This window comes from Carica papaya, chromosome 7 (genome assembly GCF_054855325.1).
Source record: "Carica papaya isolate Zhongbai chromosome 7, ASM5485532v1, whole genome shotgun sequence".
NCBI lineage: Eukaryota > Viridiplantae > Streptophyta > Magnoliopsida > Brassicales > Caricaceae > Carica > Carica papaya.
In genome coordinates, this window is record NC_142315.1 from 22124177 (window position 1) to 22147445 (window position 23269).

The 23269-nt window shown below is 34.5% G+C and overlaps 3 protein-coding genes across 4 annotated transcripts; 2 read left to right on the forward strand and 1 right to left on the reverse strand.

Moving 5' to 3' along the window:
• Positions 1-1576: 1576 nt before the first annotated feature.
• Positions 1577-11437, forward strand: ALDH2C4 (aldehyde dehydrogenase 2C4). The gene is made up of 9 exons (XM_022047486.2): positions 1577-1788; positions 4492-4634; positions 8321-8704; positions 8919-9008; positions 9188-9361; positions 9506-9643; positions 10413-10550; positions 10820-10881; positions 10970-11437. Exons 1-9 carry the CDS (start codon positions 1686-1688, stop codon positions 11241-11243), a joined length of 1506 nt encoding a protein of 501 aa, XP_021903178.1. The 5' UTR covers positions 1577-1685; the 3' UTR covers positions 11244-11437.
• Positions 11438-11549: 112 nt separating this feature from the next.
• Positions 11550-12337, reverse strand: MBF1C (multiprotein bridging factor 1C). Its single transcript, XM_022047487.2, has one exon. The coding sequence runs from the start codon at positions 12175-12177 to the stop codon at positions 11740-11742; it is 438 nt and encodes a 145-aa protein (XP_021903179.1). The 5' UTR covers positions 12178-12337; the 3' UTR covers positions 11550-11739.
• Positions 12338-12775: 438 nt separating this feature from the next.
• MSH7 (MUTS homolog 7) lies at positions 12776-22962 on the forward strand. 2 transcript variants are annotated; one of them, XM_022047566.2, is made up of 17 exons: positions 12776-13247; positions 14017-14602; positions 15086-15181; positions 15269-15324; positions 15868-15934; positions 16200-16295; positions 17882-18013; positions 18109-18142; positions 18229-18276; positions 18648-18844; positions 18926-19052; positions 19161-19438; positions 19688-19882; positions 20433-20846; positions 20975-21071; positions 21461-21588; positions 21789-22178. In XM_022047566.2, the coding sequence occupies exons 1-17, from the start codon at positions 12916-12918 to the stop codon at positions 21834-21836; spliced, it is 2931 nt and encodes a 976-aa protein (XP_021903258.1). In that variant the 5' UTR covers positions 12776-12915; the 3' UTR covers positions 21837-22178. The 2 variants fall into 2 exon arrangements, with proteins under 2 accessions (XP_021903258.1, XP_021903257.1); XM_022047565.2 differs by lacking the exon at positions 21789-22178 and adding an exon at positions 22199-22962 and having other exon boundaries at positions 12780-13247.
• Positions 22963-23269: the final 307 nt, after the last annotated feature.

The following is a 23269-nucleotide window of genomic DNA, read 5'->3' on the forward strand; positions in this document are numbered from 1 at the left end:
TGCATTCGTAAATTGATAAAAAAATGACATATAAGGTATTATGGGAGATAGTATACAGACTTGGTACATAGGGTAAACCTTATCATGAACGTATCCTCAGCCATACAGGGCTGGGATGTCCCATATCGGATAGAGTTAGGAGTTAATGAATTTTGCTTATATCAGATAAAGTATTGAGATAGTCTTTAAATTATAGCGTTAATTACCAGACAGAGTATGGGAATGGTCGATGAATTGTAAAATAAATATTTTATATGCACGTGTAGCAGGGATCCCTATGGGCCCCCAGCCACACTGGTAGGGAGAATGAAATAGTATGATGAGAATGGATATGGTAAGTAACATAATTTTGGGCAAATAGTAAAGAAACCAACGTTACATGTCATTAGAATGTATGCTTATTGTGTTTAAATCTTCATCTTGACTTTATCTCGATGAGTTGTGTTTGAATGACTACTAATTGGATAAGAGAATAATAACATTTTCAGTAAAACGAATAAGGGATACATTAGCATTCAAATTTCGTTAAAAGTATGCTCCATTGATATTTTATATTTTCTATAATCCTTTGATTTTCATGTCAGTAGTAAATTATTGATATTCTTTTTTAGTTAGTATAGCTCAACATCTTCTTATTAACTATTTCATACCAAGAAAGTCAAAACTCAGATCCCGAACAGTGAGAAAATAGCTAGAACATTATCTCTTTTTGCTCTGTCAAATTTGAGTTGAGGTTAATTACTGTTTTATAGTAGTTTTCTCGTTTTAAGTTCTAAACATTTCAGTAGTCTCTATTTGAGTATTCTAAATAAGTGTGTAAGGAATATAGCCTTTAAATTTTTAATTCTACTATAAAATGATTATTTTAGTATTACTGTATTATTATAATAAGGTTAAATGCTCAAAATTTTTAATAGAGATTTGAGCTTTTACATATATGTCATATACTTTTAAAGTAGAACAAAGGAGATAGAAGAATAGAAATAAGTAATGGTGGATTTATGTAAATAAATTTGTAAATATAGAATTTAAAATTTTTATGATGATTTTATAATTTGATTATGAATGATTATGTTAAATATGATATTGGTTATGTTATAATCTAATTTATTTATTAAACTAATATTATGTAATCTGATTTTCATTATATTATAATCTTATTTATTTGTTCAAATTAATTAATCTATAATCTGATTCAGTTATTTATTGGATTTTATGGAGAAGAAGACAAATAATAACTTTTATTTTTTTGGAAGCCAAACACTTTTACTTTTTATGTTAGAATTTGGACAAATTCTGTGCATTTGAATAAATTTATAAGTTTGAGTGTTAACTAATAACGAACAAAATATTTGATTAACATGTAACTGAATTTGGTATTTTTACTTTAATATCATTACAGATTTTTCTACCTAAGGATATTGCTACTTAATTAGTTAATATCTAAAAAATCAGATTTAGATTATTTGGGATCTTGGACACAACAAAAATGTGATTACGTTGAAACCAATCGCTAATCAGAAGACGACAAAAATACGGCTGGTTTATATATATATATATATATATGTGCCCGGTGTGTGCATGTAGCCTTTATCATGTAAAGTAAACGAGAGAACACCAACAACTGAAAAGAGAGAGAGAGAGAGAGAGAGAGAGCAGGCCAACGAGACGAAATCGATTGAGAGATGGCGAATCACTGTAATGGAAAATTAGACTACTCCATGAAGCTGCCGACAATAAAATTCACGAAGCTTTTCATCAATGGCGAGTTTGTTGATTCTGTGTCAGGTACGTTTCGATTTGCTTTGCCTCCTCTCTATCTTTCTCTCTCTCTTTTTTTATCACGCACAATACACATAGGCAGCACAAACAGAGAAACGCACGCACGAAAAGAGGCTCGGCTCGTGCTGTGTGCTCTCTTTAATTTATTATTGTGGTCGTCCTCTTTCAGTTTAGGATGGATTCTACTGCTTTGGAGTGTTTTGCACGGACAGTATTGCTTTGTTGATTTGATTAATTTAGATTTGTTGTCTGTCAAATACAAGTCACCAATAAGCTCGGCGATGGGGCTTGACTGCTGCCTGCTTGGGCTTGTTGTTTTAGATTACTGTTAATCAATTTTTATTTTCCTGGTCTGACTTTTGAGCTGCAAAAAAAAAAAAAAAGCATGAAAACGGTGGGGAAACTGAGGCGCAAAGCCTGTGCCCTGTTTTTACGACCAAAATAAAAAAGGTAAAACAGAAAAGGTTTGGTCCTCTGCAGCTGCGGGGGAAATGAATCCCTAAACTGCGGTCGGTTTCGCGTTATTTTAAAAATAATTATTGCATTAATTTTTTTTTATTTATAACTACGATTATATTTTAAATACTCTTTATTATTATTTTCCATTATTTTCTAAAATTTCTCCTTAAAAATTTTTATTTTAAAACAATTTATACCGGAATTATACAGTCGTCATATCGTGCAAGTAGTTGTTAAAAGTAAGTAATAATTAATTATTTTAATTAAAATTTGAACTTATCAGGTTTGTGTTTGTTGTTTGAATTATTAAGGATCTTCTGCTGCTTGATGGATTGACTTTGGTTCTGTTAAATTTTTCACCATCGGCCACTATTTTTGCCCCATAACCTTTTTTTGAGGGTATATTATACAAGCTTTCTGGAGGACTGGTATGATACGTAAATATTAACTAATTATTAAAAACCAACCAAAAAACTTCATATTTTATAAATTATTAATTATGTGTTTAACTTATCAAATGCTGCATCTAACTGTTCAAGTTTTAACAGAAATTATAAAAACTACTATAACACTCATTATTGAATAATGAAATCGTCATATTTTTTTTTAAAATAATAAAGTTATTTAAATAAATTATTAAAGCTATTATGTTAGTTTATTTTCATAATAGTAATTTTATCATTTCTATTGAATTTAGACATTCAAATATAACATTAATAACTTATTAAGAGGATAAAATATAGTAATTTTGTACACTATGCTAAACTTTAGTGGGTCTTTTGCAATTTATTTGTTTTTGAAGAGTCTATTTGTTTGAATTTTGGCATTTACTATTAAAAAAACTTTGACCAAATACTAAAAAATATAAACATAAACATAAACATAAACATAAATATTTTTTAGGTAAAACAAAAATTATCTGTAGGTTTTGTCAAAGATAAAATTAAAAATTAGAAACAAATACTTTTTATAAATGTAAATAATATTTGTATTCAGATATTTATTAATTTTTTCTGTTACTAATTTATTAATTTAATGTTTATTGATAATTTTATATTTATTATAAATTTTTAAAAATATCTATTTCAATAATAGATAATATAAAATTAATATTTATATAAATAAAATGCTTAAATTAAAAAAAATATATATATTTTTTAAATAATTTCAGATTGGAGCTACTTTTTTGTTAAAATAATAATATTTAAACAATTTAATAAAAAATTAAACATAATAAATTAACTTTTACTAAATTCTGTCTTATTTCTACTTATCATTTCAAAAATACTTTTGCAAGTTATTTATCTGATAAAAAAGAATCTAACAATTTCCATCATAAGCCACTTTTTCATATCTGTTCTAGCTATCTCCTCTCTTTTTTTAAGGGAATACGCTGGTTTTCGGTAGTACCTCCATTATTTCATTGATTTTGGGGAGTGCCCCTTGATTTGACTGAAGGCACGTATAGGTATGTGTCTTTTCGTTTCCATTTTCTTGGATGAATGTGGAGGTAGGTGTCTGTTATAAATGGAGCACATCTTCTTTATTAGTATTCATTGATGGGGGTTCGTCATCATACATTGCCTTACCGCCATGGGTTAAGAGGTGAAGTTCCTAGATATCTGGGATCGTGGTCGTTTATTTTGCTCACGTGGGATATAATCTATGGGGTAATTTTATGGTGTTATATGCTAATTAATCAACATTGTAAAATAATTAGTAAGTATCATAAAATACCTACCAACAAAATATCAATAAATTATTATGTAATACGTTAAGTTACCACAAAATTAAAAAAAAAAAAAAAAAAAAAAACTGGGTAGAGTTATGTTGTCTCCTTGAAAGAAGATAACAGCATCAAGAAAAAAAATATATTATGTTTCTATAGTTTTTAATTACATTCCTGCCATTATTAATATATGGTAATAACTATATAAAATTTCTTGAAAAAAATATTATTTTGTATAATTTAAAATAACAAATTACAAACTTATTAAAAATAATAAAATTGAAAGTCTTGAAGTTTATGGTTGTACGAAATCAAAAAATATTTTTTTTTTTTCAAAAATTACAAGAGTTTCATTATTTGTGAAATCTATCATAGTCGTCCCCGGCTCACAAAAGTCATTGTACTGTTGTTACCGGATGACAATATTGCCTGAAAATAAAAAATATACATGGCAAGTTGCTGAACAATAATTAATATGGCCGTTGAAATAAGAAAATAAAAGTAAAAGACTTTTTTAACAGGGGGAACTTTCGAGACTATAGATCCAAGAACAGGAGAAGCGATTGCAATCGTTGCAGAAGGAGCTAAGGAGGACATTGATTTGGCCGTCAAGGCTGCACGTCAAGCCTTTGACCATGGCCCTTGGTCCCGCATGTCTGGCTCTGTACGTTTCCTTTTCCTATTTCTCTATTAATAATTGTTTTGTTTGATTATTTTTCTTTTATTAAACTAGCTTTGCCTTTTATTTTCGTTTCATAATTTCTCTGAAGTAAATGCTACCGTACAAGAATTAAATGTTACAACTAATCAACATATGGAGCCCCTGAGGTTGTGATATTACGCACTTAAAATACTTCAATTTTTAAAAGATAAATTTAATACCTTTTAGAAAATTAATTTAGTACGGGTAACGTCTTATTTTTTTTTAATGGCATAATCTAAGATAATTCTGTAACCACATATGAAAGCGTCATTCCAAATTCACCACAAATATAGAAACCTTACCACAATATATTATTTAAAGTCACAATAAACTTGTAACCCTACATGTAATATCACAGTGAAGGATAATCTCATAAACTCCTATCAGATACATTATCTACTCTACTATTAGTTATTATACACTCCGTCATGCCAAATAACGAAAAAATTATTGTCATGTTCCTCTATTTGCTAGGCTCAGAAATCAGCAACTCTAATTCCGACTCCATCCCTACTTCATCTGTAAATAATAAGAAGTTAGTATATACAACTCAGTACAGTAAAAATTAAGTTACAAGCATCATATACAACAATAGGGAACTCAGGGGTTCTATATATACTCCACCTACTTAACTTAATACTTACCATTGGTAATTTAAATATTATGTATGTTAATTGTGACTGCCCATCGACATCCCCTAACTGTACAAATATTCTCCCCCATCCCCAATATCGGCGACCACCAATATACCGCCTATCTCTCGACCCCTAATAGGCCACACACACACACAAATACCATTCTTTCCCATCACCAATATCGGCGACCAAACCTCTTCTCGTCGGAGTCTCCTGACCATCACCACTATCGGCGATCAACAACTTTTTCTAGGTAGCGATAACCAACATCGGCGTCCCCTAATGCTACCAACTCAAAAACAATATCATCCTGTCCTTACTCCCCCCACCTTATCTTAAAACTTTCTTATACTTTTAACCTGTATACTTAAACTACACGGGTCTCCCCATAAGACATGCACTAACACTTAACACACTCACACCTGTAACGTTCCCTTGTCAACTACCAAATTTACAGCAGCTATACCAACCTATATACAACCCACTCTTTCACACCACATAGCTACCCCACTCATCCCCTCGCCCTACACAGAGATACCCCCACACCTCTATTCCGACACTTCATTCCCACGCTCTATGACCTCTCTTTCCTTCTCCCAAATTTTTTGCATCCATACACACTACTTCCTCTCTTACACAAATCTACCTCACTCACCAAATCCCTTCTTCTCTCTCTCTCCACGACCTATTCTAGGTAATCCACTCTCAAATCCCAAAATCACCTCTCCCTCACGGACCTCACTCACATGCCGCATTCCTCCCTCTCTCTCCTCTCGCGGACTCCTCCTCATACTTCCCCTCATACTCACACATAATCCTTTCTCCCACCTGGACCTTACTTACGCACCACGTTCCTCCCTCTCTCTCCTCCCGCGGTCCCCTCCGTAAATCTCCATTCGTGCTCACGCAACATCTCATCCCTCTCGCGAACCTCACTCACACACTGCACACCTTCCTTTCTCTCTTCTCGCGGCCTAACCTCCTACATATGCCCCCACTCATACTCAACATCTCCTCTCCCTCACAGACTGCACTCACATACTGCACTCATTTTTTTCTCTCCTCCTGTGACCTAGCCTCCTCCATATACCCCCGCTCATACTCAACGTCTCCTCTCCCTCACAGACCTCTCTCCCATGCCACATTTATTCTTCTCTTTCCTTCCGCGGTCTCCTCCGTAAACCTCCACTCATACTCACACAAAAACCCCTACCTATGGGTAAAATTTCAAATCCACATCAACTATGCATGAAACTTAAAACTACCGTACCTCTCGTCTCCATTTTCCTCCTTCCCTTGGCTTGTTCTGTCACCGTCCTCCGTCTCCTCCTCTCTCTCTTCTCGTTCCTCTCTGCCCCGGCTCTTCTCTCTCTCTCGAACCTTCTCTTCCCCTCGATCTCTCTTATCTATTTTCTTTCCTTTCCTCTTTTTTTTTTCTTTTCCTTTTTCCTTTCTTTTCTTTTTTTTTCCTTCCTGTCTCCTATTTATACCCCACATGTTTCCCATCCTGTCCGTCCATCTTGCTTCATCCCAACCGTTCACTCCCTCTTCTCCAAACGACGTCGTTTCCTCCTCCTCTTCTCCAAATGACGCCGTTTCTCCTTCCTCTTCTCCAAATGGCACCGTTTCACTCCAATCCTCTCTATATACCCATATATACGTACACACCAGAATTCTTTTTTTTTTTTAACCTCCAATTACTACAGTACGTAATTAAGCAGAAGTCATACATAACTTGAATTTTCTACGAATGCTAAGTTCATCATTTAGTACAATATTAACATCTTTAATTTGTTATATTTTTTTTATTTTTAAGATGATGACAGTAGATATACGAGTACTTATAAGATACCAAATAAATAAATATGGTTTAACATATTTTGTAGATATAATGAGTATAATCAAATTTATACTCAAATCATGTGCTCTCGAGGACCATATAATATTTTTTACATATATATTTTTTTGTTTGTATTTGGAATGAATAATTCAATCAACCTAATCATTTTTAGATTATTCACAATATGAACTGAAAATATAGCAAAATGACGATTTAAAAAATAAATAAAACTAAAACAACATATTTTAAGTTTTATAAACCTTTTAATTATTTCATAAAATTTTGATCATAATTTTATTAGACTAAATGTAGATTTCTATCAAATATATAAGAATTATTAAATGATTCTTTTGAAACATAGCTTTTTTAAGCCAATTTTCAAACATACTTATCCTTGAAATACCTATTTCTTAAATATTTACATTTTATTCATTTAATTAGTATATGTAAGTAACATATTTTATCACCTATTTTGACAAAAAAAATATATGATATATTTTCGATAGTAAAATATCTGCAGTTGCTACTATGAAGTTGATATTAATTTAATCCAAGCAAATGCAACAGGCAACCATCGTTGTCAATTGCCAAAGGCTGAGGAGGAGAACAAGGGAAAGCTCTTGTGAAAATTTATTAAAGCTTTTGATTAAAGAAAAAATTAATTTCAACTTAAATTAATTTTATAAATAATCTATTAGGGATATGTGGTATTATCATCATTTTAAGATATGGATTCTGAGTCATATTATTATTATTGATTATATTATTACTAGTGTGGTCTTATTAATTATTTAAATGCATGAATTTATAAAACAAATAAATTTAATGAATAATCATTAAGTATGTTTATGGGTAGGATCTAGTATTTGTTTTTATAAGATTGAGTACTAATTATTTAAATGCATGAATTTAAAAAATAAATAAATAAATTTGATGAATAACAATTGACTATGTTTATGTTTATGTTTATGTTTATGGGTAAGATCAAGTGTTTGTGTTCATGGGATTGAGAGAAAGTACTTACAAATCTATGTTTATTGGGGATAGACTATTGATTGTTGTCGCATAAACTGATTCTGAGGTATAATTTACTGTCAAAAGTCACGAAAACTCTTTTTTTAATTATTAATGAAAAAGAGATATCTTCCTCTCAATTTATTCACGATGAACAGGAAAGGGCAACAATCATGATGAAATTCGCGGATTTGATTGACGAGAACATAGAGGAATTAGCAGCCCTAGATTGTGTTGATGCTGGAAAGTTGTTCAGTATGGGCAAGGCCGTTGACATTCCTCAAGTAGCAAACTGCCTTAGATATTATGCAGGTGCTGCTGATAAAATTCATGGAGAAGTCCTGAAAATGTCACGCCCACTATTTGGCTACACTCTGCGTGAGCCCATTGGCGTTGTTGGCCACATAATTCCTTGGAATTTTCCCAGCACCATGTTTTTCATGAAAGTTGCCCCTGCCATGGCTGCAGGCTGCACCATGATCGTCAAGCCAGCCGAGCAAACTCCGCTTTCGGCCCTTTTTTATGCTCATCTGGCTAAGCAGGTAACTAATTAAGCTTAGGATCCGTTATAGGAAAGGAGGAGAAGGAAGAACTTGAGGGTTATCTTCATTTAATTTCCTTTCCGTTTTTTTATCTTTCTTTACAACCAGACCCTAAACAAGTGATTTTGGATATTGGATGGGAAAAAATAACTGCTATTTGTTGACAATATAGAAAATACGGTAATTAAACTTTATGCTCTGAACAATATATCAGGCTGGTGTACCTGATGGAGTGATCAATGTTGTGCCTGGGTTTGGACCAACTGCTGGTGCTGCAATCAGCTCACACATGGACATTGATAAAGTGAGACATATCTACCCTTCTTATACATATATGTATATGTATTTATGTATATATTTGTCTCTGGTTTTACTCGAACTGGAAAATTTATTTTTGCACCCGGTTATTAGGTGATTTAGTCAGTAAGAGTACTCTTTGATTTTTTAGTTTTAAATATGCAATCTATGTGGTGTTCTCTTCAGGTTTCTTTTACTGGATCCACAGAAGTTGGGCGTAAAGTGATGCAGGCGGCAGCGGCAAGCAATTTGAAACCAGTTTCACTTGAGTTGGGTGGCAAATCACCTTTCCTGGTTTTTGATGATGTTGATGTAGATACAGCAGTGGAACTTGCCTTCTTTAGCACTATCTACAATAAAGTAAAACAATATAGTAGATATATATATATATATATATTATCTTCTCCTTGTTCTTTGTTTCCAATTGGGCAGGGTTTATATTATCTACTGATTTAATTTGCATATAAGCATGTCTCTAACAGCAAATGCTTAATATTCTATTAGGGAGAAGTTTGTGTAGCAGCTTCTCGCATCTTTGTTCAGGAGGATATTTATGATGAATTTGTGAAGAAATTGGCAGAGAAGGCAAAAGGTTGGAAAGTTGGTGATCCTTTTGATCCAACAGTCAGCCAAGGACCCCAGGTAAGATTATATATGATCGCTGAGGAACTACTCCTTAAAAGAAGCTTCAACATGCATCTGAATCCTGCAATTGGAAAAGCTTTAACATTATCTCCTTAAAAAAAGAAAAGAAGAGAGCTTAACTGTTAGAGCCATATACAAATGCACATAAAAAAGCAGCTTTATCTATTTGACTATGGTGCTCTTCATTGGTACTCACAGCTTTTACATCTTATGTTTTGATGCTGATATTTACTTCCATTAATTAAAAATAAATTGTGGATAAATATAGACACCTAACACTAAGAGCATCATGACAAATTCAATTAAAAGTTAGTTACCAATTTCTCCAAGTTACAGTAATATGTAATATCTGTTTTGATGTTGATATTTAATTGCATTTAGTTAAAAATAAGTTGTGAATAAATTTAGACACCTAACACTAAGAGCACTATGACGAGTTGAATTAAAACTTAGGTACTAATTTCTTCCTGTTATAGTAATCTGTAATTGGTGATGTACTATGATTCCCTCACTTGGGATGTACTGATCTCATTCTTGAATGTATAGGTACTAAACAATATGATTATCTATATAATAAAATTCAACAATTAAGTAAATATAGGAACAAAGTATCACTAAGTGCAATTTATTAAATAAATTAAAACTTATATATATATATATATATATACAGGTCTTGAATGTCATTTACTTTTTAGAATAAGTTTTCACTACCGTTTTCCTGGACTGTAATTTCAATGACATGAAATGTGAATTTTTTCCATCTAAGGTTGATAAGCAACAGTTTGAGAAGATCCTTTCTTACATTGAGATTGGGAAAAAAGAAGGAGCAACTTTGTTAACTGGGGGAAAAGCTCTAAACTCGAAGGGATATTACATTGAGCCTACCATTTTCATCAACGTTAGGGTAAATATTCTACTGTCTTTTTACCCCTCTCAAAATAGTTCTATTTTGCAATTGACTTATTTTAGTTTTAGTTCTCATATTAATTTTAATATATAATTAAAAATTTAGATATATCTTTAGAATACAAAAAGTAAAATTTTTTGTTATATTTAATAATTCATATGTTTAAATAGTGCATATAAAAAAAATATATTAAAATTAAATTAAGAATCAATATGCAATCAGATTTGGTTAAAGTTCATACTGTTGTTCTCAACAACTATCCGCAGGATGACATGGCAATAGCGCGAGATGAAATCTTCGGTCCTGTGATGTCGGTGATGAAGTTCAAGTAAACAGAAAACTATATGTTCGATCTTTCGTGTCTACCAAGGCAATTAAAGCATTCTTGTAAATCTGACCTAAATCAAACCATGCAGGACAATCGATGAAGCAATTAGAAGAGGCAACGACACAAAATATGGTCTAGCTGCAGGCATTATGACCAAGAGCCTGGACGTGGCCAACACAGTGTCAAGATCCTTGAGGGCTGGAGTAATATGGATAAACTGCTATTTCGCTTTTGACAAGGACTGCCCGTTCGGAGGGTTCAAGATGAGTGGGTTTGAGAGAGACAATGGGTTAGAAGCTCTTCATAAGTATCTCCAAGTTAAATCCGTCGTAACTCCCATTCATAATTCTCCTTGGCTCTGAGATGCACCTAGAAAAGATAGAATAAACGTTTTGATGGATGATAGTGTTCAATTATCTAAAATAAACAAGTCTGGATTGTAATGTTGCTAAGAGAAAAGCATAAAGTTGGAAGGTTTTATTTTGTTTTTAAGAAGTGGAAATACTTTCCCTCTTTTGTTGATAAATAAGATTATCAGAGTTGAGGGATTTGGTTAGTTCTGTCGAATAATTTGATTATTGATTATTTCTAAATTTTAGATTAGCAGAGAACATTAATTTAATTGCAATTCGAAAAAGAAAAAGAAAAAACAATGAAAACGATGAACATTGAAAAAAAGAAGAGACTACGTTCCACTTGTTTCATTTTCATTACCAGAGATTCACTAAAGCTGTTCAATCCCCATAAAACCAAAATATAAAACAGAGACCATCACAATAAGCACCTATGTTCAAACAAAACAAAACGAACACCCCCAAAACTAAGTGACTAAACACTGAAATCGACCGATCATATTATTCACTTCCCAATCTTCCCTCTAAGCTTGACCCCTAGCACCCTCTCCATCTTAGCCAACGCGCCTTGGTTGGGCACAGCTTTTCCGTTCTCGTACTCCTGCACTACTTGTGGACGTTCATTGATCAACTTCGCCAGCTCAGCCTGGCTCATCTTCTTCTCGATCCGAGCCTTCTGGATCGCCCGCCTCACCTCTACTGCTACTCGTTCCAGCGCCGCCGGCTCCGTCTCCTCATCCAGCTTCCTCGGGTTTACCACTGGGGCAGTCGCCTTCTTGTTGGATCCGGCGTCGAACTTCTTAATTGACTGGACCGGCGCGCCGGTCCGCAGCGCCTGGTTCACCGCCTTTGGGTTCCGGAGGTCTTGGGCCTTAGGCTTGTTCTTGTGCAGCACCACCGGTTCCCAGTCCCGAGCCATGGCTCCTGGATACCTGTTCGGCATCGTTTACGGAGAGAATTTACAGAAACAGAGAGAGAGAGAGAGAGAGAGAGAGAGAGAGAGAGAGAGAGAGAGAGATTATCTTTGGGATTTTTACAGAGATATGGCTCTGGCTACGAGCATGATGATGAACTAGAGGGAGCTTTTATAAGAAGGTAGTGTGTGGAAAGTTCTTGCGGTTTTGATTTTTCATTTCATCCGATATTTAACTCTGGAAACTTCCACTCCAGCGAGGCCAATTTTAGGATTTTATGATGTGGAGAATTCCTATTGGACATAGTTCATGACATGGATTATTTATTTTCTTAATCATGTTAACTATACTTGGGGCGCAAGCTAAAATACTTGCTGAGACGTGTTACGCGGTTATGTTCGATTGGCAAGATTTGTATTCGTCAAATCGCCGATTCTCTCCTGCATAACCGACCAATAGGATTTTGCCAAACAACCCCTACCGACGTTGACATGGTATTTGGTTGAATAGTCTGAAAATCAGACGGCTCTTGTTAAGCGGTATAAATTAATGGTCACGATTTTATAAAAAAGAATTCAATGGTCAGGATTCAGTGAGAAAGCGACGGTAAAAATGAAAGCGACAAAACGAGTCCGCCATTTTTCTACGCTGAAAGGAACTGGAAGGGGCAAAAGTTGGCGCCAAATATTTCTTTCCCTAGCTAGTGAATTCCACTTAAACAGCATCCTCTTTCACTCATTTACTCTCTCTCTCTCCTCAATTTCAAAATGCAGCGACAAAGATCAATTCTATCTTTCCTCCAGAAACCATCCGCTGCGAATCAGGGTTCCGGCGCTGGAGAGAAGATAGAAAGGAGCGGAGCTATTCAGTTTCCCGAGAAACTACAGAACCGAAATGACGCCATTTTGAAACGTCCTGTTGTCCATGACGTAGTGCATTCATCTCTAGAAATCAAAGGAACAGATACTCCGCCGGAGAAAGTGCCGCGTCAGGTTTTTCCGGCTGTCTTCAAGGCGGATAAAGCGACGAATGGTTCTTTATTTTCGAGTATTATGCATAAGTTTGTGAAAGTTGAAGATCGAGAAAATGCCAGTGGGAGGTAGTTTTCTTTTCTCAGTTTTAGGCTAACATATATATATCTCAGTTTTAGGCTAACATATATATATCTCAGTTTTAGGTCTCTATAGTATGTGCTTAAAGCTTTATTGTATTTGTTCGACATTTTTTAACTGTATTTAACGTTAGAAATGCTTTATGCTTTTGTTTAAGATTCTTTTAGGATTTAGTCTTTGGATCAAAAGGAATATCAATGCCTACTACTAATTAAATTGATGCTAGTGTTATGTATAGTTAATTTTTTTTACATTTTATTATACAAGTAAAGATATCGATACAAGAATCATCAGAATTATAAGGTCAAGTTTTCTAGTACCTGTTATCGAGTTTTAGTCTATACATGGTTAGATCCCTTCTACTATTTCTCTTGCATTTGTCTCCATACTTGAACACCATGAGCTTTTATCTATTAATGTGCAATTTTCAGCCTATTAAGGTAATTTGGATGTCACTTCAAAAATAGTTTGACCACCAACTTGTTTAGAAAATTAAGTTGTAAATTCTGGTCTACTTAATGTGTCACTTCGAATCTCAGTTCATTTTTTATTGAGGTCAAACTCTTAAAAATTAAAGTTGGCTTTGGAGCAGAATTTCAGTTGTGCCTTATTGTTTTTCACGCATGCAAAAGAGCTTAACTTTTGTCCTACGCATATGTACTTTATTGTGCTGGCAAAAGCACCAGTAATTCCTTCTATAAGTTTTCTCCTTCTTTGTTTAAGTGGCTGAATTTTATTGAATGTTGAACTTTGCAGGAACCATGGCTCCGCTGCTTCCTCTGATGTTAGCTCCATATCTACTGATGTTAAAGGAAGGTCTAAGCACGAAGTCTCTGTTCAACCTTGTGGAAGAGACAATAGTTTTAGTTCCAATGTAGTAGAAGTGGCTTCTCGACCTTCCGGACAGGAAAATGGTTTTAGTTCCCGTAGGGTACTTGATGGGGGACGTGAACTAGAAATTGGATGTGATGATGGTGTTTTTGGTCCCAAAACACCAGGTATGCAACGTTGTGTTCCTCGCTTGAAGAGAATCCAGGACGATGGTTCCAAGTTTGGGGGTAAGGGCCATTGTTTGATTGATTCCAGCAAAAGAAGTAGACTACTTGAAGACACAGTTTCTGGGAAAAAGAATCATCTGGAAGAAGCTGATTCAGTTAGCAAATTTGAATGGCTTGAGCCTGGTCGAGTTAAGGATGCTAGTGGAAGAAGACCTGATGACCCCCTTTATGACAAGAGGACGCTTTACATACCGCCTGATGCTTTGAAGAAAATGTCAGCGTCCCAAAGACAATATTGGACTGTCAAATGTCAATACATGGATGTTGTGCTTTTCTTTAAAGTGGTTAGTTATATCCTATTTCAGTTTAATTTTACTCCTAGTAGGATCATTTACTATCACATAAGATAGATCAGATTTGCCGGTCATTCAGAGCATTTTCCTTAGAAAGAAATTGTGGGGGATGTTACGACAAGTTGGATATAAGGTGGTAATACAACTTGCTATGGATGTTAAAAGCAGTGCTGAGACTGCTAACATTTCTTTTGGAGCATGCTTACCTGGTAGCACTACTTCATACTCAAGAAAATCTGTTGGAGAACATGTTGAAAAAAAAATCTGTTACTATAAATGTGAACATAATAGCTTATCATGCTTTAGTTTGTCTATCCTATTACAGTGCCTTTTGTTTTAAATGTATATACGTGAGACTAGATTAGGTGCAGGGGGATATGTTTGCATTAAACAACATCTTTTTTAGCAACTCAATCACTCTCCTTACTGCTCCCCTGGTTTCGATCAAATGAGCTAAGCTCACCCATTTTTCAGGGTAAGTTCTATGAGCTCTATGAGCTGGATGCAGAAATTGGACATAAAGAGCTTGACTGGAAGATGACTATTAGTGGTGTGGGGAAATGTCGGCAAGTGAGTAATAAAGAGCTTCTTGGTTGTTTACTAATTTGGATTGTTAATTTAGAGGTAACTTGAAATTGTTTTTTATATCTTGGTCAGGTTGGTATATCGGAAAGTGGGATTGATGATGCAGTCCAGAAGCTAGTTGCTCGTGGGTAAGGGAAAGCTCTTATATTTAGAAATATATCTCTCTTTGGTTTGCGTGATGCCATCAAAAAGGGCTATGACGTATTTTTGCGACCTATTGTTTTGCTGCATATTTAGCTAAATTCCTCTTTTCTAGTTGCTTTTGTATGTATATAAAAATTGGATATAGTACATTTTAAGTTATGGTGCAGACTATGCTTCCTTTAGTTTTACATAGACATTTTGCTAGACAGGATTGGAGTAGACATTTACTACGGGAGATAAGTGCACGCACTTATTATATTTGTGTTTGGTCATCTTGTCCATGGATATTAAACTTAGGAAGAGGTGAAATGTGTTTTTATTTTAGCCACTTCCTTGTAGTTGAGACAAGCCATGGTTGAGTTAAACTTACAGTGCACTTCTTTTTTTTTTTCCTTTTTCTTTTTACGTGAATCTTTTCTTCTAGGCTTTGCTTTTCCATTTGTTCATATTTTGTCAGTACACTTTTTTATATTTCTATGTCCCTGATTCTAACCTGTCATAATTGTTGCTTCATTTTCTTTCTGAAGGTACAAAGTTGGCCGGATGGAGCAGTTGGAGACTTCTGATCAAGCAAAAGCCAGAGGTGCAAATTCTGTAAGTCCTGTTGCATATTGAAGGGCTAGCTCTTTCTCTTTTTTAAGCATTACCATTTTGTGGTTCATGCTGGACATGGTGATTTTAATTTTAACTTTAGTGGATAATCTAATATGCAAATTCAGAAACATATGCTTGCTTTTTCCTTTTTTTTTTTTTTTTTTTTTTTTCTGGTCACATCCTATTTATATAGATTTATATATAACTACAGAATTCTTTAACAACTACTAATATTGCTTTATTTGAAAATGATGATGGTTCTCAGGTAATTGCTAGAAAATTAGTCCATGTGGTCACTCCATCAACGACAACTGATAGTAGCATTGGGCCTGATGCTGTTCACCTTCTTTCCATAAAAGAGGTATGATATTTCTTATCCTGTTTTACCCTGTACAATATGTGCATTCTATGAACTTCTGCAGTGTGCATTAAAGGATTTGTTTGGATAATTGTCATATTTTTTTGTATTAAATGGTCTTGGTTCTTCTATTTTTTGTGTTTCTGGAGCAGGCTGCTCTCAGTTTTAACAAGGGCCTGAAAGAAGGATAGGACTTCAACCAAATGGTTTCTAAAGCTAACAAACGGTGAATGTTAACAGCAAACTTAATCTCTGTGCTGTGCCATACAACCACAAATGGATTAAAAGAAAAGAATTAATAATGTGCTTTTAACAATACTGTGGAGGCTTTTCATCATAAGCATCATTCGGTAGAGTTTATCTGCAGGCTTCTGCTTAAGCACAAGTCAAACAAATCTTGAATCTCACAAACTTGACATCCTCTTGTAGAGGATAGATTGCTAATTTCAAAATGCCATGGAACCAAAGGCTAAATCTGTTCTTCCGTGAATTCTCTATCTTAAGCAAAAAGAAATTGCAGTTGAGCTCAATTGAACTAGAATCTGGAACTAAATGTTGATGGAGGTGTGAAGCTTTAATTGGTTGGGAATTTTGTAAACAAGTAGATGCAACAGGAAGAGGTCATAGTGCTACTCAGAATTCAAAAAAGGTTAAAATCTCTTTAATTTACCCTCTCTCATGCAAGAAACTCTAAAAGATCTGTAGGTAAACCAACAAATTCATAAAACTGAGTTCTATTTTATTTACAGAGAACAATACCTTCACCAAATAAAGTGCCAATAGGAAGCCTTTACAGATTAGAATATTGAACCAAACAAGAATTGTGACTAACATTCAATTGTATCATTTTTGATAATTTGGCTCTTGAAATTTTCCATTATCACTAAAAGTAACTCTAATCAAAAGCAACTTTGAGTTGTGATATATAAAAAGCATTAGTACAATTCTAAATGATAAAAACCAGGATAATTTTAGCTCAAGCAAATGGTAAAAGATAATTTAAAAGCAATAATGGACTTCATTCTACAGGGTATACAGTAGAAAGATTTTGCAGAATGCTAGTTGTCTTTATAAATGATCCTGCATTTTCTTGTCCTTGCATGTTCTGCTTCTCTTTTCAATTTTTTATTTATTTCCTATCTGCTACTTCTTTCTTTTTTACTTCAATATGTTGTATATTTGCAAGGATATTTTTGTTCAATGGGTAGCTGTTATGGTCCCAGTCAGAACCTTAAGTAATTAAATGACACTTTCTCTTTTAGGCGAGAATAACCTTGATTTTGGAAACAAGAACACAGGTCTTTTTCATTGAGTTGCAAGAGTTTAAATAGAAGATTACAATAATGGTTTACATACTTTAGGATAACTATTACAGAAGTTGCAATAACTACTACATAGGTGGAAGACATGCAGGTTGGTGGTTGACAAATGGTAGTGTGGCTGCTGGTGTTGTTGATAACTGATGTGGTTTCTACAACTATCTGAATATCTGATATTCTTCTTGGGTTGTCTCTTAGATCTTCGGAGTGTAACAGTAGCATGAATCTTGCAATCACCTATGATTAATGTCTCATAATTTTCTTCTATAGGTGAAGAATGAGTTGGATAATGGTTCAGTTGTCTATGGGTTTGCTTTTGTTGATTGTGCTGCTTTAAGAATTTGGGTTGGTTCCATCGAAGATGATGCATCTTGTGCTGCTTTGGGGGCTCTATTGATGCAAGTATGTTCCTGTATCTTGCTTTTCATTATGCGACAGTTTTTGGGTTTCTAGCCTTGTGGATATATTCTGATTCTCTGGCTGGGATTTAAACTTAGGTGTCCCCAAAGGAGGTTATATATGAAGGCAGAGGTATCCTTCCTTTCCTAATCTTCTTTCTCTTCTCTTGCCTGAATTCATATGAAGTATAATTTCAAAAGTTGAGCTAAATAATGCAGGGCTGTCCAAAGAAGCTCAAAAAGCACTCAAAAAGTATTCATTAACCGGTAAGGATTTTATTACATTCATAACAAGGAAGAAATATGCTAAAGTGGTCTAAGGACTTATTGTGTATTTTTCTCCATGTTTAATCATATACATGCCGTGTTTTTTTTTTTTAGATAGAATTTCAGTCGCATTGATTAGGGCAAATGAATTTCTCTTTATCATTTGTTATCTTAAATGGAATATTTAACCGAAAAATAATGTAATGCCTTGTCTGATGAGCTATCAGCAGTATTATAAAGATAATTTACAAGTTCATGCTTGCTATTTGTTATTGCAATTATCTTTTAGTTCTTGAAAGAATATATGGCTGAAAAAGTTTTGGGATTCAATATATTGATCGTGAAAGTTAGAATATTTGTCTCTCTTGCAGGGTCTACAGCTGCACAATTGACATCATCACTGCCAGTTGACTTTGTGGATGCTTCTGAAGTTAGAAATATGATTCAGATGAAGGGATTTTTTAAAGGGACTTCTAACTTATGGCACTGTGCTCTTAATGGGGTAACACATGAGGATCTTGCTTTATGTGCTCTCGGTGGACTAGTTGATCATCTATCCAGGTTGATGGTAAGCTTGCTTGCTTGTTAATGTGTATTTATTAGGAAAAGAGGTGCATCTATAATTTTGATAAGTTCTACTTTCTTGCAGTTAGATGATGTATTGCGGAATGGAGATATTTTACCATACCATGTTTATACTGGATGCCTTAGAATGGATGGGCAGACAATGGTAAATCTTGAGATATTCAATAATAGTGCTGATGGTGGCCCTTCAGGCAAGTGTTCATTTTAAGTATACAAATGACAGGAGAAGTGCTAAATTTATATATGTAACTCAGTTAATCAACTGACATCATATTTAAGAAAAAATTAATTGACATTAGGTACATTGTACAAGTATCTTGATAATTGTTTGACTACATCTGGTAAGCGACTTTTAAGGAGCTGGATCTGCCATCCGCTGAAAAATGTTGACAGCATCAATAGCAGGCTTGATGTAGTTGAAGCTCTGATGGCACATTCAGAAATACTGCAGCTCGTTTCCCAGTCTCTTAGGAAACTTCCTGATTTAGACAGGCTTCTTGGACGTGTTAAAGCCAGTATTCAGTCATCAGCTACTCTTTTACTGCCGATGGTTGGCAAAAAAGTGCTGAAACAGCGAGTAAGTCTTGTCTGGATAGTCTCCCATACATTTATCTTTTCACAAGAAATATCCCTATTATCACTTTGTTTTATTGATTTTATCATTAGTCAAGAAGGGTCCTGCATTCCTTGCAAATGTCTTTTTGCAAAGAAAATGCACAAGGTTACTGTGTACCAAAATCAACGTTTTGTTTTACCTTACTCTCAAGTTTCCTTGTCTCATTTCAGATTTCTTTATTTCTGCTTAACTTCTGGAATTGTGTTACAGGTAAAAGCATTTGGCTCTCTTATTAAAGGTCTCCGTAATGGATTAGATTTGTTGATGCTTTTACAGAAGCAAGGGCATGTTATCTCTTTATTACATAAAGTTTTTAGACTTCCGATGCTAGGTGGTAATGATGGGCTTGATAAATTCCTTGCTCAATTTGAAGCAGCTATAGATAGTGACTTCCCGGATTACCAGGTTTGCTTCTTTCTGAATCATAGATTGCCTAAAGATGTTCTGAATTAAGCTTTCTCTTCTTTTAAATTTCAATTTTCTTGGTTCATCATCTTTTATGATGAGACATTCTTGTTACTTATTGTTACTGTATGCTGGTATGTACTGATAAAATATACCTGCCTCAACTTTTTTTTTCCTCATTTATTCTTTGCTTCATTTAATTTTGCAAATTCGTTTTGAAATAATGAACTCTTATACTTTATCTCCACAACTGACCTGGCATCTAAGTCACCTTGATGATGAATGTTATTCTATCTATCCTATCCTTTTTATTTTCTTTTGTGTTTTTGGGGGATGGAGGGGGGAGAGGGAGGGAAATTCTATCCATCTTAAGAGTGCCTACTGTTAGTTTGCTAGATATTTTGGTATGGTTAGAAATTGAACTTGTTTAGAAAATTTGCAGCCAATCCATTCAAATTTATGGCATTTTCTCTTCCAAAAATTGCTTTGGTGATTTTACTTGTTTTAGTACTAAATTCTGGCATATAACTTACGTAGTATGTGGTACTAGAACCATGCTGTAACAGACAAGGATGCTGAGATACTGTCAATACTGATTGAATTATTTACTGAGAAAGCTACTCAATGGTCTGAAGTCATTCACGCCATCAGTTGTATTGACGTGCTAAGATCTTTTGCGGTCACCGGAATTACGTCATCTGGTGCCATGACTAGACCTGTTGTTTTGCCTGAATCAAAGTTTTCTACTTTGAACCAAGAAACAAGAGGACCAGTACTAAGAATTGGAAGGTTGTGGCATCCATTTGCTCTCGGGGAGAATGGAGCACTGCCTGTCCCAAATGACATACTTCTTGGTGAGGATTCAGATGGCTGTCATCCCTGTTGTTTGTTATTGACTGGACCTAATATGGGTGGGAAATCAACTCTTTTACGTGCAACATGTCTAGCTGTTATACTTGCACAGGTTTGTTTGTTTCTTTCTATTTTACAAAGAAGCTAGGAACATTCGTGAATAATTTCTCTTAGGTTATGGTTAATAGTCTTATATTGACCTTTGTTTCCCTTGCATGTATTTTATTTTCTGATTTGCAGTTGGGCTGTTTTGTGCCCTGTGAAATGTGCATCCTCTCACTTGTAGATATTATTTTCACAAGGCTTGGTGCTACTGACCGTATCATGACAGGAGAGAGTAAGTTCTTTGGCAAATTAACAGTTCTTCATTTGTATACAACAATTTTACTCTTGGCTGCTTCGGATTGGGCTTTTGTTTGTAAAACTTGACAAGAGGGATTCATATGGATTCAGAAGGGGCAATTTTATGTTTATTTTTAGACAATCTTTGACCAATGGAATCAAATCATTTGCTATGGTGATTTAGTCTTAATGGTCGTCAGTCAATAATAAACAGGAGATATGATCATTTATGGAACAAGCGCTGCAGTGGATGGTTGACTCCTGCACACAGAAAACCTGGCTACCTTAAAGCATGAAAATGTAGCATATAGGATGCATCCATCGAAGTAACTCATAGCTTTTGATTGAACTACAATATCTAATGCAGCAACCCCAATTTTGCAGGTACCTTCATGGTTGAATGTACAGAAACAGCTTCAGTTCTTCAAAATGCTACTCGAAATTCTCTAGTTCTTCTTGATGAACTGGGTCGAGGAACAAGTACTTTTGATGGATATGCCATTGCATTTGCTGTAAGCTTCTAATCTTTTACTAATCTATAAAAGTGTCTTAAAAGTCAAATTTATTTTCAAAATTTAACCTCGGTGAGTTTGTCTTATTAAAGCATTTTTATATAACTACATACCTTTCTGATTGAAAAGACTGTCATATTAAATAACTCCCTACCAGCAAAGGATGTTTATGTTTGTACACGTACCATATTTGCCTGTAGGAATTTATACCAAAGGAGATTACCTACTTGACCTGTGCAACAAGTTAATGATTATTCCTTAAACTTGTGTAGCTGACTGCTGACATTGTCATGATCATTCGAACATTTAGTTTTAGTACGGATCTTTGGAGGCCTTTATGGATGCTCCATGCTTATCAGTTGGAGCTATATGTACTTCCAGCAAATGACTTCAAATTGATGCAAATGTATATTTAACTTTCGGGTCTGGTAACTTTTATTGACAGAGGATACTAGCTTCTAAGGCTACATTTAACTTTGGACATATTGTCGTGTTAGCTACCAGAAGAGCACATATTTTATACTCTTAGTTACCGGAACAGCTCATATCTTATACTTACACATAATTAGTGTTAATTTGCAATTTGTGATAAAATACAAAATTTTTCTAGGTATTTCGTCATCTTGTTGAAAAGGTTAACTGCCGGTTACTATTTGCAACACACTATCATCCTCTCACGAAGGAATTTGCTTCACATCCACGTGTTACACTGCAACACATGGCCTGTGCTTTTACGACAGAGTCAAAAGGCTGCTCAAGAAGTAACAGTGAACTGGTTTTTCTTTACCGCCTTACTGCCGGAGCTTGCCCAGAGAGTTATGGACTGCAAGTGGCAATCATGGCTGGGATTCCAGAACAAGTTGTTGAAGCTGCTTCACAGGCAGCCAGGGTAATGAAAAAATCAATTGGGAAGAATTTCAGGTCAAGTGAACAGAGATCGGAGTTCTCAACTCTTCACGAGGACTGGCTGAAGAACCTGATGAATATCTCCCAACTCCCCGAGTTTAGTCTTGAGGAGGATGATGATGCGTATGACACATTGTTTTGCTTGTGGCATGAGGTCAAGAATTCACATAGGTTGAGCAATTGAAGTGCCGGAAAGGGTTAGGGTTGCATTGTAGAGGTTCTAGATTTGAAATGATTATGTATATTACATTCCTATCCTCTGCCTATAGCGGTGTTGCTTGGCTAACTGGTTCCTGTAAATTTGGTTTTTAAAGTGCCCATTGATTAATTCTGTTATGTTTTGAGGGGATCACGTAGAGGAAAGCTTTTTGCTTTGGATCATGGAGGTATGGTTAGGCAACGCCGCATTTTTCTGTACGGTCTGAACATCAAAATAATTAGATATTGACACCTCGGGGTTTTGTATTATCTTTCTGTGATCTTATCTTCTTTTTCAAAATTTAGTTTTGTATACATTACAAAATGTTTGTAAATAAATCGATAATTAAAATAAAAAATAATCTGGAGTACTTCCCAAATGAATTTAAATTTGTTCTTCCAGGTTTTTCATAATTTAAGTCTGAAATTAATTTTAGTTATTATAAACAATAAAAACCTAAAAATACTTAAATAATGCAATTGTATCAGTGAATGGATCATTGGAACCGGTCTTTACTCCACAATTTAATCTTTGCTCTTAGCCAATATTTTAGTTAATTAAAAGAAAAAATTCAAT